An 18,819-nucleotide genomic window follows, 5' to 3' on the forward strand; every position below is an offset into this window, starting at 1 on the left:
CCCCTTTCTGTTTACACCACTCTCTCTTGACTCCATGCTCATTGCACCAGCAGAGCCTTGTATCTATCTATGTACCTTGTGGTATCACACCCGTGCACGCACGTTAGATTACGTCAAAAGAAAGAAAGCAATGCCATTCACCTTATCACGAGTAAGTGTACCATCAAAATGGCTTTGGAGCCAAATATGAAACCGTTACATATTATTCCTCTGAAACAGTCATTAATCACAACTTGCCAAATCAGTGCAAAAAACTTCTTTGCAGAACACCCAACGGTCACAGACATTCAATCATAAGTTTAGCCAAGCCAGTTGGAAGAGTCAATCCCACTTATTTGACCGTGAAGGTTTACGATAAATGGGCAGACTTTATGAATAGAGGCTCTATTTAGAGATGGCTCCATAAAACATGCAGCCGTCCACTGTTTCATGTTTTGTCGTAAAGCATAAGGTCAGTGCCATTTGAAGTGCAAAATGGGATTCATTCTCTATTTTTGCAGGGTGGCAGTTAATCTCTTGTGATTTAATGTTCATGTATATAGAAAATAAAGCAAGTGGGACCAGTGTTTAAACTGAATTTGGAAACTCTTGCGGTTGAGTTTCCACAATATGTTTGTACTTCAGCAGGGAGAATATACATGCCATGGCCTTTATGCTAACAGAAAAGCTATTTAGACCTTTGTGAGTGCATGAAAGGAGGGTTTTATGTATATACACTAATGGTCCTATAGTCTCTGCAAGTTCAAACTTTCCCTGTTTAACTTCAAAAGGAGCTGCTGCATGACAGCCATACCCATTGTGTCCCCACCTGTGCATGGGCGTTTCAACCACTGCTATTAGTACAGCTGCTTGTCTATATGCAGGAGTATTTGCTGAGAGCTAAAATAGCTTTAATGACAGTGTGTTTGACACTGTGCTCTCAAAAGCAGCTTTGCTCTCCCTGATGTAATGTCTGTTGTTTGTCGAGTTGAAAAGTCCATAGGCGGTCCAGCAATGACAGTGGTGCAGTTGATGGTTTTTGTGTGTGCGCGTGTTCCGCTGTTAATAGACAACGCAGCGAGGTGCCAGTTGGCTTGTCTCATCGCAAGCTCCAAAATTTGGCTATTCGCAGGCAAGCAGGAGACAAACAAAGCATTTGTTGGCTCTTCCCTGTGGTTACAGTACACAATTAAAGGCAGAGGGTAACACGTGCACACATTTTATCTGCCTGTCCTTCGTACATACACATGTACAATTTCCAGCCATCCATATAAGTTCCTAACACATTTTATTTTCAGCATGCAGCATGCAGCAGAGGAATCATAAGGGGGAGAAAACTGTCATTGATGTGTAAATTCACTATAAATAATTCCTATCTCGTCTCACCCAAAAGACCGTCTTGACGAGTGTTGGCTGCTGCTGCTTCCAGCTTACGCCTATCTCTCTTCCTTCCCTCCTGTATCCATCTCTCCCAACATCATTACTTATGAAGCAAAGTAATGGGAAAAAAACACAAATTTTTTAGTGTTTTCCGAGACCCACTGTCACCATCCTCCTTTGCTCACTCTGGGATGGGCACGCGGCGTAAAGTATCCAGCCATAACGGAACATGAAAGTGGGGTTGTGGCCTACGCACTTGCATGGTGAGAAAAACAGCAGAAGTGGAAGTATCCTCGCCTTGCTCTGCTCTATATTTATAGGCTGAAAACCTGATTTCAGATCAGTCACGCTAGACTTGCAGCAGACACCTACTGCACGCTGGGGGAGGCGGCCAGGCATAGAGACACTGACTTTTTCTCTTTCTTTTTTCCCTACCTTGAAAAATGTTGGGTTTTATTTTCTGTTCCTGTCGGACGTTGTTTTCTCTTAGTTTCATCTTGCTCGTCTAGTATTCCTCTTCACAAGCAGAGTAAAGCACTTCCTCGGTGCAAAAATATTATAGCTGTATGTGCTGAGTGCAGTTATATGTATGTAACCTTTCTTTTAAATGATGAAGCAACCTGTTTACTTTTTAAATTTGTGTCACCTTTCTTTCTCCAGTGAGCTAAAACTTACATCTGCAAAATTCTTCTTCTTATTCGAAATAGACCCGAATATTTCTACTGTCATGGTAGATTTTTCTTTCTTTCCTCTGTGAAGAATTTCTATGTCTTTTTCTTGCTCTTCTATGAGTTCAAGAACAGACGAAATGCTTTTTGAGTGACTGGAGTATCCTATTAAGAAACCCAGGGACAAAGGTTTCTTGGGAAATATGCTCACTTGCTTTTTTTGTTAGTAGTTACATCAATACCACTTTCATTTAAGCGCCTTTACCAGCAATCCGTTAGCATTTCAGCATATCTTAGCTTTAAGACTCAATATGCACGGGGTAAAAAGCAATACAAACTGGATGAAAGGTAACACATTCTGCTTATCTACTAGTTTCAGCGGGTGTGTTGCATCTTATCTTATTTAATGCTAGAACAAAAGTCTATAAAAGTGTATACATTAGCTGTTAAATACAAAATAAACTGAATAGTGTGCATGGAGTTTGCATGTTCTCCCTGTGTCTGCATGAGCTGTCTCCGGGTGGAGTTAGGTTAATTGGTGATTCTAAATTGAGTGGCGACCTGTCCAGGCTGTACCCAGCTTCTTGCTCCATTAGTTACCCGCTGCCATCAGTCGGATATTCCAACTGGAAAGTCTGAGAGGTAACTCAAGATTTCCAACTTCTCACTTGAAATGGGTGATAAAATGTGTAACGATGATGCACGAATAAAGGGATCCTGTAAAGTCGAAGACAGCGACAGCTACTGTATGTAAAAATAAGGTAAATCTGGTATAAGTCTACCACAGCAGTCATACCATAGCAGGTGCCAGAAAGCAAATAATGTATTCCTTAAAATGTCAAACTAGTCTATGTTTGATGCTCTATAAACACAAGGTGTGAGATTTAGATGACATTGCACTTTTGACCTTAAGTGATGACATAATTAACTGGTCCAAATTCTCCTCACTTCAACGATAATTTAGCCTTATCAGTAATATAAAAGACTTCTATTGTTTTAGTTTAATACAGACACCTGCAAGTCTTCAAATCAACCCAAACTGTGTTAGTTGTCCTGAGTTTCCTTTTTTTGTTCGTCCTTCCGCCCTTTTTTCAGTGTCACCACTTAGTCTCGCAGATATGTGAATCCTTTTTTTCTGTCTTTTTCCTTTTTCTTTTTTTTTACTCGTCCTCATCATTCAGAGAAAAAGCAGGCCAATGTCTTTATGGTCGTGTTCCTGTCCTGCTGTGTTTTTAGCCTAATGGACAGACAGCTGTGCTCCCATTTCTATATTTAACCAGAAACCCCACATGATGAAGTTTGTCACACCCTCGCTCTTCCTCATGTAACTGACCCCCAAGTTAATGCCCAGAGAAACACTGTAACCTCACAGGACATTTTATTTTGTGCACCTCTGAAATACAGAGATGGAATATTAAATGCTGGCCCTAACATGTCAGAATATCTTTGGGTATAGAAAATAGAAACAATTTTAAAAGCCAATGCAGAGCAAAATACCACCAGTTGCAGTTGGTCTTTCCCTCTGTGTATGTATGCCGAGCTTGTACAAATAAATCCGAATTTTAAGCTGCTGTCTTTTCTCATACTTTCAGGGGCTTTTTGCTTAAAAACTGGAATATTTTATGCTGCTCTTTTTATTTAATCATTTAAGCTAAACATGGAAAACATGGGTTTTGTAAAAATTAAGGGTACATTAAACAGATTTAGCGAAAAGCACGTTGATAAGCCTTGCTGGAACTACTTTAAATGCAGTATTTAATGTAGCTGTAATCTGCATAAAACCACAATTCTGTTATTAAATGGATGCAGGAGGTAAAAATAAAAATCCCTTTCCATTTCGGCTCTTTGGTTTCATCGGTTTGTCCACTTTTCAAGAGAACGGTTACATAGTTCTCTGCAACATTTATAAAATCCTTGGAACAACTTTTACGAGCCTTGAAAGTTAAACACACATTATAAATCATATAATGACAGATCCACTTTGTCTGCCTTTTATTTGATATAATACATGATTAAATATGCAAATCCCTTTTTCCTGTGGATCTGTTTGTGACTGTTGGTGTGTCAGCTATGCCTGTAGATGTGTTTGTGTGTGTGTGTAAGCTCTGTATTGAGGTATAAGTAAAAGCATTAAGGAAGGGATCAGCTTGAGCTGGGGTCGTGCCCATCAGATTAGAAAGCTTAGTCCTCCCGTCTTTGTGTAATTAATGAGAGACAGAGGACAAGGAAGCGATAAAGACAAAGAGGCAATGAGGAGAATAGAGTGATATTAAAAGAAGCTAGGGCACATGCTCACCAGAGAAGGGATCGTGTGTAATGATAGGGTTCCTGGTGGTCAGTATATTTGTGTACATGATGGACGACTATGCAGCAAAGTACTGAGTCCAGAACCAACAACAGAAAGGGCTGGACTGGATATGTGGCTCGTCTAGCAGAGTTCAGGACCTTTATAATGTAAACAGGGATAAAAACTAGAGAATGATGGGAATACAGCGGTGTGAGGGTTTAAACGACGCAGACAAAAGTATGCAAGTGGGCGAACATGCGATAACGGTGCAAACACTTGTATCGGTGAATACATTTTAGGAATGTGCATATTTTTTTTCTGCAAACTTTTACTACATACAGATAATAACACATTCCTGAGTAACAAAGAAAAATAGCTTTAATTGGATTTTTTTGTGTGTGTAATAATGAGAGATGTGACGTAAGAACAATTTCTCATTAAGCAGGTTAATCACCAAGGTAATCCAAGTTTATTTCTGTAGCATCATTCAGCAAACATTCGTGTGCTTTATATAAAAGGCAAAAAAAAAAATCAAGCAACATAAAAAAGCAAAGAAGATAAAAAATAATTTAAAAAAAAGAATGAGGTGGCCTACACAGAAGAATAAAAACTGCGGTCCCAATTTTAATTAAATAAAAAGCGGCGGTAACTAGAGAAGCTGTAATTATCCAGTATCCAGTAATGAGAGAAATATGCCACCCTAACATGAAAATATCTTATTATAGCGTGAGAACGGTCTCGCAGAAACTGGAAATTGTTCACACTGGGTATATTATATATTGGGTGCAAGCTCAAATACATAAAACAGAATGATGCACAGCACATTTTTACGTTTTCTTAATATTTCTTCAATAATAAATATTATACAAAAAAAGGAAAGATTTACTAGACCAGCACCCCCCAGTGTAAGGTTTATGCCAGAGCTGCACTGAATTAACATCACTGGTTATTACCAAAAATAAATTTCCAATGTTTTTGTATATTTTAATTCACTAGTTTGGGCAGCTCTTTAATAAAAAATAAATTTTTGATGCTATGACATAATTATTGTTGTAGTCACATTTTCAGTGTTAATGCTTGATTACTTTCCAACATCTCAGAAAAATCCAGAGTGCCGGCTCAAATCTGGGTAAAAAAAAACCTTGAATTCAGTCATTTCCAGTTGAGTTAAGTTTTCACAAATATTTCGAAAGGATTTCTGTTTTCTTGTTTTTACGAAAAATGATATAACAAGTTTGTTATGCTATTTATGAGTCAAACTTACAGCTCATCATCACAGGTTGTGCATTAGCAAATTGTGAGCAATGATAGGAGTGTATAATAACTTACCCCCCTGGTAGCAGGTGGTCCTAGTTTTGTTTATGCTGTGAAGGATGTTGACATACAGGTGAGGGTTTCTGACTTGATGTAATCCTATTTTTGTTAAAGACCACATGCAGTATGTGAATTACATGCTTTTTAAAAAATGAATAATGTGTGTTTTCTCTGTATGGCACATTAGAATGACGAACTTTTAAGCTTAATGTGGTTGTAAAGGGAAATTATAAACAGTTCATTATACTAGCTGAAGAGTTTCATTGTTAGCCCAGAGGAAACGGTGACCAGTTTCATCCAAAGAAATCACCCCTTGTCCCTTTTCAGAGGTCGGCCCTAATGACTCTCGGTAACTGAGGAAGACAAAGCTGCATGGCAGAAAATCCATTAGTGAGTCTGCAGCTAGATAGCAAAGAGACACAGAGGAATGGTGGCTTTTGATACAGTAAAAGGAACTGCCTTGTCTTTTTCTGCGAGCGTCTCGAGAAAGCTGGCAGTTAGCCTGCATGTCAGAGCCCTGGTGGATGACTAATACTTGAAGCACTCTGAGGTGTGTCTGTGTATTGGCAAAGGAGGCCAAGGAACTGTGGGAGAGGGGGAGGAGGATAGACCAAAAGGGAGAGAAATTTGGGGATTGCAGCAGCGCTGTCACAATAACAGACTTTTGACAAAAATGCCAATATGGTTCAGCCTGCATACAGATATTGCTTTTCTTGTGTCACCAATCGGATTATTTGACATCTGGGTCCGTGATTTGTCTGTTTTTAGATCTCACAGACAAAAAAGGAGACATTAGGAGGTTCAGAGTTTCTACTGGATGTCAAAATAATACGCCAGTGTTGTTTTTGCAGCTTGTAGCCAGAAATGAATTTAAGTTTAAAAACTAAATGCACTTCATCTCATGAAAAAAACGGGGCTTTTGGAAGTGAGGAGATATTTCATGTGAATAGTTGCAGTTAAATTATTCAGTCTGAATTTTGGCAGGAAAAAAAAGGTCAAATTCATTTTTTAGAATTCCAACTGTGGCAACTGTGCGAGCTCACAAAAGTGTCATAACCAATAAAAACACGTGCCAAAACTGATGAGCAAAATCTTGCCTACATTAATTTTTAAAAGCCAGTTTTTAATCAAATCAAGTTCCAGTGATTTTTTTATTAATATCCATTTTTTTCCCGTTTTGAAGTGTGGTAAAGACAAGGTTAGAGCTTTCTTGTAAATTGTGGCACTATTGATATGTAGCTTGTCAGTGAGATGCAGATATCAGTTCACATGGAGGATTCACTCAACACTACACAAAAGTGTTCCAGTGGGATTGATAGGATTCAAAATCTGACACCGTTTCAATACCACTGTGTTGAGACGTCTTCCTGTAGTTACTTGTGCTACCGCTTGTGCATCTTGAGCATTCGAGTCTATGTTTCATTCTTAATATCAGTGTCATTCAGCAGATGATCTGCACTATGACTGACTCCTCAGTATTTTTTAAATTCATGCTACGTTATTTTAATCCCAAATTGCACTGATCCCCCCACATTTAACTCTTTGCTGAACTGAGTTGCAGAGAAATACTGAAAATGCAATCAAATCTGAATATTTTTGTACAAGGAAGCGGAGGGAATAGTAAGAAGAAGGCGTGGCTGAAGGACTGAAGCTTATCTGTCCATCTGCCGTTGCCAGGCAGTGAGCCTGTGTGTCCGTGAAAGATGGTTCCTTACCGCACCAGATGCAGGAGAGGACTTAATATCGGGATACACCTTCTCTGTCCCTGTCTCTTGTTGATTTGTCTCACACACACACACACACACACACACACACACACACACACACACACACACACACACACACACACACACACCAGCCCAGTTTTGTAGGTTTTTTTTCTTTTTGTTTTTCCTTGACACAGAGATTAGCGGAACGTAAAAAAAAAAAAAGATTTAGACAGAAGATATGAGGAGGAGGAGGGAAAAGCGATAAAATTTCGGGCACTTTTGCTACTGTGAGACATCACAGAGACATCTTCCACACAAAGAACATGAACACTTTGGTTTCTGTTTATTGTAAGAGGATACTAGAAGACCTCATTCCTCTGCACACTGAAACCTGAACTCTGTTTAGCTTCCTGTCTTTGCGCCCTCTCTGTTTACTGTTTCCTCATCTTTTGGCTTTTTCACCCTCTAATCTTTACAATATGCTGTTCACATTTCTCACTTGTCTCTTTGTCTTATTTCAGTTTTGACTCCCAGTGTTTTACTGTCCAAATAATGCCTATTGTACAATAAAATACAAAGGCAATATGTCTGCCCCTGCTTCCATCTGATGGCAGGTTTATTGTAAGCTATAGTGTCGAGTGCCTGACCTATTGCCTGCAGACAGAGCTGTAGTTTTGAGGCTTACTCGCATCCGACCCTCCCTTCCTCTTCAGGCCCAGAGGCTGAAGCAGCTGGCTACATACATATTTCTGAATGACTAAGCAGGCAGGCAGCAGAGGTCTGGATATGCTGAATATTTTGGGAGAATAAGCCATAATTATTGGATATTATTCCACTGGATTTTTCAGCAACAGAAACTCCCATTACTCCTAGCTCTCATTTGTCTTGATGCCTTGATCAATTGGTCCTTTGCAACATTTTACAAAAAACTAAATGAAACATGTAAATGAGGGTTGCTTGGGCCTACAGTTTTGGCCGTAATTTGTAAGACGTGTGCTGAAATTACAGAGACAGTCCAACTCTGTCATGCAGGTCATACTGTGCTCGCTGAGCTGTACATGAGAGTGAAAAGCACAGACAGTGGCCTGTTAGCACCGTGGCAGCTAATCCATAACCTTTGTGAGCCTCGCGCTCGTGCTCACGCATGCAAACACACAAATACTGGAGCACGTTCACGCTCCATCGACACCTGACCTTTACAGGAAGCAGAGTGGAAATCAACTGACCAGAAGCTCCTGTCACTCAAGGAGCATCCACCCCACCTCCCCTTCCTCCTTTCCTCCATCCCTCACCTCTCCGTTTACACTTAGTCAATATTCATTAGTCAGTGTTTAGTATAGAATGAGAGAGAGAATGTGTGGGTGAAAGAGGCAGAAAGGAAAACCGATATATATATATATATATATATATATATATATATATATATATATATATATATATATGTGAAGCTGATGTTTGAGCAAGGGAGAGGAAAGGAATCGGGAGATGACAGGGCAGAAGAGAAGCAGATTTGCTTATCAGACACCCCAAAAAAACAGGCATGCACACACAGTCAGAAACTCAGAGTGGTGCCATCTTAGTAAACACAGCTTTGATGATATGGGTATCATACTGAGCCCAATGACTTGACTTAAAGAGAGAAAAACTGCTGTGCACTGTGCACTTTGTGTGTGCACATTAGTGAGCGAGAGAGCGAGAGAGACTGTGACTGTATGAGACAAAAATACATATTAAAAAAAGCTAGAAATATGAAGATATCAGGCATAAATCTGTGTGTGTTTTTGTAAAAGAGGAAAAAGAGAGCGCGAGTGTGTGTCTTGACTACAAATCAACTTCTCTTATCCATCTACGTAGATTGCCCCCATATTGGATGTTTAATATTTAACTATAGCTCTTCTCTTGGGAGGCATGGAGATTAGAAAAAAAGTTGGAAGGCTGCAGTGTGTGTGTGTGTGTTTATACACATATACGCAAAAGCACGCACAAATGCAAACACAGAGCAGTGCTGACTTCTACAGATTATGTACACATAATCAGAACCCTTCATCACAAAACCACAAACACTCAATATGCAATCAGGGGCATACAAATGAGATGGAAATGTATTCAGACAACACCCAGTGTCAAAATGTTAAGTACAAGTTTCACAGGTGTACAAAAATAACTACCGTGGTTCTGAAATAAATGAAAAGAGATAGTTTAAGTCATTTAATAAGCATCATTGCCCAAATCAATACTTGTTCCACCCGTCTCAGGTCAGCTGAAACAAGTAGCACATGCAACACAGGCATGTAATCATATTTTGATTTGGTGCAGTTAGCCGGCAGTAACAAAAAGTAAGCGAATATCAAAGCCAGTGGAACAAGTTTACACTATATAAAATCATTTAAAAACAGAGGATTCATGTGGAAGATGATCATGTTTAAAGAGGTGAATTTTGAGACAGGATATGAAAGTGGGGAAAGAGTCAGTGTTATGAATATCTGGGATGGAGTTCCAGAGGTGAGGAGAAGAGCAGCTAACGGCTCTAAACCCTGTGGTAGTCAAACGGGGGGAAGGGACTGAGAGATGGAGGAGGAGACCCGAGCATGCGATGTGCAGAAGTTTACCCCACAATACTGAAAATGCAGATCGTTGTGTGCACATTACATGCATCATGCATACTTTCCCACATTATCACGCAGGGGATCCAGTGCGGTGCACTCCTTTTTTTGGCACAATATAGAATTACCTCTATGCAGTCACACACTCGTACATTAATACAAAGTGAGTCATTGTTATTTCACAGGGTTTACCTACTCCACTCACAGAAACACTGACTCAGTTATTCACTCATACACATGGTTATGTTCTCATTTAAAATGACGCTTCCTCGACTTACAAACCAACAAATTTTGCCGCTCAGCTGCTGTTTAATGTAGGCAGGCTGATGTGCAGTTGTGGAAATTTGTCATACGTTGCTAATGTAAAGTAGGGATACTAATCTGTGTGTATGAAAAGGAATGTGAAGGACCGCTACGTGGCTACATTTTGAGTTGAATTTTAACTAACGTGATGGAGGCCTTAGGTACGTGACAAGCTCACTGCTTGCACTTTTCTTCAGCATTCAGAGGGTTGTGCGCTATGAATTCATCCCCAAGGGTTAGACTGTCAGCACCAAGTTGCATTGCAAAGTTCTGACGGGTGTGAGGGAGAACATTCAGTGCAAACAACTTGAACTGTGGTGCGTGTCACTGTGTCAGTGTCTGCCTGCTCACAGTGTGTCAAAGCACCCTGCTCACCAGATTTGACTCCCTGCGGCTTCTTCCTTTTCCTCAGTACAAAATATGAGGTGAAGGGTCATCGTTTTGACACCGTGGAAGTGATCGAGCACATGTTCCAGATGGTGGTTGAAGCACTTAGAGAATAGGACTTGCAGGGGGGCATTCTAAGTGTGGCACGAGGACAGCTAGTGCGTTGCTGTACATTGTGACTGCTTGGAAGCAGATAGTGCCCAGATTTTAATCGTTTTAGAGAAAAATCTAGATTTCCAAACAAAAATTTAACAAACGGACTTGTACTGAAGAAATATGCAAAGAATGAAAGCATTTTTAACCTAAACCGGAGGGACACAGGGTGATGCAAAGAAAGGGACAGCACTATTATTCTTTTAAATTCAAGCAATATCATAAGCAACATTCGATTCACACATATTGAATGAAATTCAAACGGTACGCTTTTGTTTATGTGGGATTAGGTTTTGTGTTTTTGTGATATCCCATATAAGAATCAGTAAGGAATTTATTTTTCCTTTCAGAATTATAAAATACTTCATTTTCCTGTTAACTTATGTGCATTTATTACTTAATCTACACCTGTGTGTATTGCACAAACACACCTACACTGCCCACTTTGCACATCTGCGTGTGGACTCTGTATGACGGAGGAGATCAATAAACACATGCGTGGTCAAAGGAAAGGCGCAGAAACAAAGGGGCAGATGAAAAGAAAATGAGAGCGATTGGAGGAGAGGCAGCTGGCTTGGTTGTTTGTCGTTGAAAACAAAGTGCTTTTAAATGATTTACTTGTTCCCTGCATCGATGCATTCCCTCATTAAAGAACAGCAGACTGCGAGATTTGCAGACAGACCATGTTGCATGCAGACAAGCTGAGTCGCAGTTATGCATTATCAAACACACATTAAAACATATGCAGGGACGCAGAGGCAACAGAACCCGGAGACAGAAGTGGGTCAGGCTAACCAGCTCGGTCTCGCTACGTTTAAAAAATGCAACGGGGTCCCGCTGTTTCGCATTAGATACGATGGATGCAAAGGCACGTGCACACTCATATACACAGTTTAGGAGAATATCTGTGTATTCTCAGACCAGCAAGCCCAAAAACGTCAGTGTGTTTACTCCAGAAGAAAAGACATTTACTTTTGAATGCGGCACACACTCTCACTTACACATTTATTTATTCCCTTTGCTCAGACACACGAATACACCGAGGAGCTGTACGTTTTCACAGATGCAATCTACAAATTCACTTGCTCATGCATAACTAAACGCATATCTTTACCCAAATCTCAAGCTTGGAACAAGATTTGGACAGCAAATCCTCAGAAATACATTGTGCAAATCTCTTTAACAGTCATGACGGTTATTTTTGCTGGAAGATTAATTTCAAATGTACATCAGCGCTGCTCACTGGAGTTTGGTGCTGTTGTACATGCAAACAGATCCTCATCACACACCTACGCGTGTATGCATGTGCATAAAACAGTGGAGATATCTCTCTGTCAGCTCCATCAACAGGTGGAGGAATATCAGAGCGGAGCTGGAGCTAACGCCAGACAGGCCTGTCTTTCAGTAAACTGATGCCAGTGTTTGTGTAGGTCTGTGTGTGTCTGTTCGGTGTGTTTTGACACATTTATAGTGGATACGCAGCCAACGCTGAGCTATAACAGTGACATCCTTTCAGATCTTGAACTCCAGAACTGCCAGTGTTCACCGTTGCCAACATGAGCAATGGAAGCCCAATTTTGTCATCTGGGGAGCAAAGGAAGACTGGATCTTGTCACTCATGAAGGGTTAGATGAATGAGGGTGCGAGAAGATTAATAGGAGGCATATTTTGCAGTGATGTTCCTGCTGCAAATCAACAAGCCGAGCGCCGGATGCCGAGACATGGGAGGGCTGAGGAAAAAGAGCGGGGTGACTTAAACAGGGAGGTGGAGTGATGAGATGTGGAGGAGGAAGAAAGAAGGGGGAAAGTTGAACTTTCGCTTAAGAGGCCGTTTGTTTCCTCATCTGTTTACTCTTCCCCGCAGTTCTTTACCCTGAAACCGTTACGCCACTCGACCGTTGCCGTTCCACTCAGGGTATGAAGGAGAGTATTGTTTCAGGGGTTTCCATTTGGCATCTTGTGCATCGTAGAAGTATGAAATACGAGTGTGAGGCAGTGGACCTCAGCCAGTGGGAGGGGTACACTCAAAATTTCTTACTTGGCATGAGTTCAAGTCATCTTGTCTACAACAGAGAAGAGAGATTAGGGCATATTTACTTATGAGCTCAGTGATAGATACTTTTCCAACATGCAGTAGCTATCTGTACTGGTGCCAACGTGTCTGCAGAGGGAAGATTTATGACGGCACATAATCTGAGCCATTATGACTAAATATCAGAAATGAAAAGCCACAAAAATCCTGGTTTATTTAATGTGTGACAGATGTTAAATTTGATGTATTAGAGGGAGCATGTGCTGCCACATTGGCAGACTATGTATTCGATTTGTTCGCTATCATTTTAGTAGATTAGGCCTTCACACTGTGACGGCTTTTAATCATCACTGCTTTTACAAAACTATTCTGACTGTAGCAATATTAATTTTAATATACCAGTTAGCATATTAATATTGAGACTAATTCTAGATTTTAGTTTCTCCTTTAACTGGTTCCAGCCACAATAACATTTCTTCTTTTTCCACCTTTCTGCTGTCTTACAAAACTTTGCATAGCTTGGTTAGGTAGCCAGAATCATGACAAATGACTCGCTATGCCTGCTTTTAATAACTCCTGTGGATTAAAAGGTCAGTTGCTAATAAGGAATGAATGCTGCCTCTGCATATATGCATGTTGATAAAGACTAACAATGTGTTATAATTCCACTTTGCTAGGTTTGATTACCAGGAGCTCCTCCACAACTCCACGTTCTGTTTGGTGCCTCGAGGTCGGCGCTTGGGCTCCTTCCGCTTCCTGGAGTCACTGCAGGTAAATATATATTGTTGTGCACAATGCTGGCTATGACCATTATTCACCTTAAAGTCTCATAGGTCATTTTTCACGATTTACACCTACATTTCTCAGGCCCAGTCATCTATGCGAAATAATGGCTTAAAGATTCAACAGTTTTATTGATTTCGCTGGAGATTAGATATATTTCTGTTCTTGCTCATGCATATTACACACTTTCATGTACCGATGAGCTTTAGTGTTATTTGAGTCAGGATCTAACAGTTGGTGGGCTCTTTGCTTAAGATACCAACAGGAGCTGAATGAAGCAAATTAGATGATCTTATTATCATGCCAGATTTTTACTTATTTGATTATGAATGGTTAATGTTGCCAATTTAAACTTGGTTTCAAACAAGCTTACATTATTATGTTTTATGCAAAAGGCGTACAGTGTGATAATGAGAGGTTTCACAGGAGTCTCTACAGTCCTGTGAAAAAGTCCACCCCTACTGCTTTTATACGTATTAAGAGGTTAAAGCGTCCAGGGAATACTAATAAAATGCAGCTGATAAAAGGATCAAATGTGAGCACCTCTATAAAAGCAGAGGTTTTGGTTTGCCGGTCTGGAACATTTAAGTGTGCGTTCAACACAATGCCAGAGAGGAAAGACATCAACAGTGACCTCAGAGCAGCATTTGTTGCTACCCATCAATCTGGGAAGGGTTCTAAGGACGTTTCTAAATAATTTGAAGTCCATCATTCTACTGCACGAAAGACTGTTCACAAGTGGAAAACATTCGGGACAGCTGCCAGTCTTCCCAGGAGTGAACGCCCTAGCAAATTCACAACAAGGTTACTCCATGCAATGTTCGGATAAACTACAAACTACAAATCTCACACTCCCCAGGGCTCAGTTAGCATGTTAAATTTGAAGCTCACGACAGTCCAATTAGAAGACGACTGAACAAGAATGGCTTGTTTGCAAAGGTTGCCAGGAGAAAACCAGCACCACATTTAATAAAAACCAAACACGGCACATACACCTCATAGCAAAAGTGTGCAAATTGGTAAAAGTGCAATGATTTGAGCTCGTGTTGCAGGCACAGCACCTGAGCATCTTGCAGTCATTAAGTTGACCGTGAACTCTGACTATCTGACAGCTAAAGCAAGGCTAAAATTGGGTCATGCAACATTGCAATGATCCCAAGCACAGCAGTAAATCCGCACCTGAATGGCTGAAAAAAATAAAAAAGTCGAGGTGCTGCAATGGCCCAGTCACAGTCCAGACCACAACCTGATTGAAATGCAGTGGCAGGACTTTAAGAGAGCTGCGGATAAATGAGTTAGCACAAACGTCAATCAAGTGAAGCAATTCTATAAAGAAGAATGGGAAAAAATTCCTTCACAACAATGTGAGAGAAAGTTCTACAGAAAACAATTCGAGTTATTGCTACTTGTTCTAGAAGGTTACGTCTACTGAATCATGGGGTTTTTCACTGGACTGCACAGAGTCCTGAAAACCTTTTTCACATGACTCTGTGTGCTTACCAATCGTAATTACTTTCAAGCATATGTAGTAACATACTAATAAAAACATGATTCAAAAGTTTTCTCTTTACAAAACGCTGTTGTTATTTTCAGGACTTTACTAAATCCTGCATAAACAATCAGATAAAATCCCACATGTACTATACTAACACAGTAACTATCAAAGCATTATCTGCTGATTTTCCCACAACGCTGTTAGAATAACTAAACCGCAGTGAAACCGTTCATGCCGAACAAGCTCCATCTCACATACTACCGTTCAATCAACAGGGAAGTGCAAAGAATGCAGAATGTTTATGTTCCAAAGCTGCGGTTTGTGCAGTGTTTTTGGTTGTTGACACCTTAATGGTCACATCTGCAAATGTTTTGCCCCAGACCTTTGTGCTATGCTGAATGCAGATTGAGCCATAAAGTCTTTATTTGCTATTTGAAAGGCCTTTTAGCCTAAAATGGATCCATTAACACACACAGACGCGAGCGAGCACTTATACAAACTCTAGGATCCTTCATTTAAGTCCATCAGTGAAATGTGCAAGCACACAAACAATAAAGACACCACAGGCAGTGGAGTGAGAGAATAGTTTAAACGCTTTAACAGTGTGCTGTAGTTCTCACTCTGCCACCCAAGTTGATGGTCTCACACCAGTGCAGGAAGCAGCAGTGGCTGTTTTTAGCTTTGCCGAACACTGAACTCTCTGGCTGCTACAGTGTTCCCTGGCTGCACTGCTCTCTGGGGCTACGTGGTGTGTGTGAGTGTGTGTTTCTAACTGCGTGAATAGTCCGGAAGCATCTATGGGAGTGGCAGCCTGCCCCACCGCCGCTGATGTCTGCTGAATGGACAAATCCACACACAACCCACTCGGCTTGGCAGCAGGTAGCTGTCACGGTCCCTTTCTCCTCTTTGCCTTCCTTTTTTTTTCTTGTTTTTTCCTCCGTATCAGCCTCTCTCTCTCTCTTCCTTTCAAGGCGCTTTTTAAGATTTTTCACTTGTGTACTCTTTATTTTTCATTTTTCATTTTTTTGTATTATTTTTTTGGTGCTAGCCAAGCCCACAGAAGAACTGGCAATTACCACTGTGGTAGGAAACTTGCTGCCAGCTTTCCAGTATACACACAGACACACATTTGCACACTCCTCCACATACACCATCGCTCAGAGCCTCCCCTTGTTCGTCTCCCAATGCAAACAAACCAAAAACAACTACACAGCACAGAGGCCTTCATTTTCCTCTACCTCCAGGCAGAGGGGGCTTTAAAACGTTTGAAGCTCACCCTCACAGTGATTTATCTCTCAGGGAGAAGGCTCCGGTGAGCTGCTGCAAAATTAAAATTAAAGGCCTTGGATTATCACTCGAGGATCTTCATTTGACCTTGTTTTAACCAGGTGCTAATTCCCACACACGCATGCACGTGCAGGTCCTGCTCGAGTGTCCTTCAGCAGGTTGATTCTCCGATGGAACGCTGGAGCGTGGAAGTCTCGATGGGCCGGAGAGAGTGGTTGATTTCTACAATATCAGCTGCCGGTGCTGTTCTCTCTGGTGGTTTAATTTAAAAAAAAAAAGGTGGAAACAAACCCAGATCTACCAACAGTCTAGACCACAGTGAGTAGAAAGAAAAACTGAGCAGGATGAGATGAAAGTGCTGCAAACAGAAATTGAAAAAACCAAGTAAACAAGGAGAAAATCTGATAGATTTACAGAGAGGGGAAGACCAAAGGGGGTGCAAGGGTAGCAAAAAAAAGGAGAACAACATCAAAAACCTGTCAGTAAATGAAGAAATAAGACAACATCAAAAATCCACTTCAATGAAGCATTATGCTGTAACGCATCAACTGCTTCTTAGTTTCTCTGCTCTCTTTCCCTCAGTGTTCCTCTTACCCCACACATGTCCCCCTCAGTGGTTGTACCTAATTAGCGTGGAGTGAGTCAGCCCAGTCAGCCACATCTGTGTTTGCATCTATATGAATGACAGTGTTTAACAAACCTCCGGAGTATCCAGGGAAAGTAGAGATGAAGTTACTACTCATTCCAGCCACTCTGTGAGGGTCTCACACACACACAGAAGCATTGATCATATTATCTGCCCAGTTTGGGATATCACAGTGCCAAGCAGCTGGGGCTACACTCCTCCAGACTACATTGTATTCATGCAGCTGTATATCAAGCTATAGCATTTATTGCCAAAGGGGAACCCAAGCCAGCAGCTAAGGAGGGCTGAATCAGAAGGAACCTATTTTGACTCACTGGATGTCAACTGTGGATATAAGCCTGTTTTTGACTGTGAATTTCACATGGCATTCTCTGCACGTTACCAGTTTCAAAATCCGCTTTTCTTTGGGAAACAACAACAACCTATGACACTGCAACCTACGCGTTTAAAAAAGGAAGGCTCTGGCAAAGCAGGCCTGCTTGGTTCTTGGGTGGCTCTATGTATTCTCAAGAATTAGTCGTGCACAGCCAGATCTATGTATGTAACGCAGCGTGATTACAGCTTCGGCCTCACACGTGCAAATGTTCTCTCCCACAAAGCCAAATTTTGCAGTCTCACTACATCCTGGGTTTAGTGCCATCAGGGGCGATCTGGCTATAAGAAACTAGAAGGAACCCATTTCATCTGCAGCTTCTCAAATCTTATATTTTCTCCTACGTTACACAAGTTGGTTTCTTATTTTCACTGTTTCCTTTAAGATTCTTTAAACTCTTATTTCTATTTGCATGTGTGTGTCCAGGCGGCGTGTATCCCAGTACTGCTGAGTAACGGCTGGGAGCTGCCGTTTTCTGACGTCATACAGTGGAACCAAGCGGTCATTGAGGGAGACGAAAGATTACTACTTCAGGTAACGGACATAAGCATTTACAAGTGTCCGCACACAGGTGAACACCTTAACACATGCAAGCAGACATTGTGTTGACGGCCAGATGTTCATTCGGGATGTTTTGGGTCTTAGCATAACATCTGCATAAAATACATACTTGCGTTTTTTCATAATTTAAAGAAGAAAACAAACAATTGTGTTAGTTCATGGGTGGCTCACAAGCCTTTAAGTTATACACTGTCATCAAATAAGGCGTCTTCAGTTCTAGCAGATGAATATATGACTATAATTAAAGACATATCCAGAGATATGTATCCTTGGTTTAGGAGTCATGTTGGATTAGGCGAAGTTGAGAAATTTTACCACCTTCTTTTGGAATTATGCCACTATTTGGCAGCAACAGTAGCGAGGAAACATGTGAAGGGATTTGATATTCAACAAAGAAGCCAGCTTAAGGGATCTAGGGCGTATCGCAACCTTTCGATTTTTAAATCAGATGTTCTATTATTCGATTTTTAACAGAATAAACAGTTTTTAAGAAAAACACAAGCACTAAACCCTACTTTGTAAGGCTTACAAAGACTGATAGCCAGTATTATCTCTATCTGTGCAGAGGATTGGCTTAGTTTAAATGCAAACATGGACCTTGGAAAACATCCAGAACATCCAGGTAGGCATTACCTGTATCAAACATGGTGGTTACAGCTTCGAGCTTCTTTGAGATTAAACACCCCAAAAGGCCTTAATCCAGCTTTATTTCAAAAGCACTCGCTCTCTCGCCGTGTCGCCTTGTTACACGGACGTACAAATAAACAGCCAGTGAGAAAAGCCAGTTCTCTCCCTGCTACAACCTTTATCTCTCTCCCTCACACACAAATTACATCATGTCTCCTCTGCATTGATCCGC

General features: G+C 40.9%; 1 protein-coding gene across 3 annotated transcripts in view; it reads left to right on the forward strand.

Moving 5' to 3' along the window:
- Positions 1 to 18,819, forward strand: part of ext1c (exostoses (multiple) 1c) — a 92,921-nt gene that overhangs the window by 63,600 nt on the left and 10,502 nt on the right. For all 3 annotated transcript variants that reach the window (XM_082521705.1, XM_082521707.1, XM_082521706.1), the window contains exons 3-4: positions 13,493 to 13,586; positions 17,826 to 17,933. In XM_082521705.1, coding sequence (XP_082377831.1) covers positions 13,493 to 13,586; positions 17,826 to 17,933 — 202 coding nt within the window. The remainder of the gene's footprint in view (positions 1 to 13,492; positions 13,587 to 17,825; positions 17,934 to 18,819) is intronic.

The sequence above is a fragment of the Aulonocara stuartgranti genome, assembly GCF_965226115.1.
Source record: "Aulonocara stuartgranti genome assembly, chromosome: 22".
NCBI classification, from domain to species: domain Eukaryota; kingdom Metazoa; phylum Chordata; class Actinopteri; order Cichliformes; family Cichlidae; genus Aulonocara; species Aulonocara stuartgranti.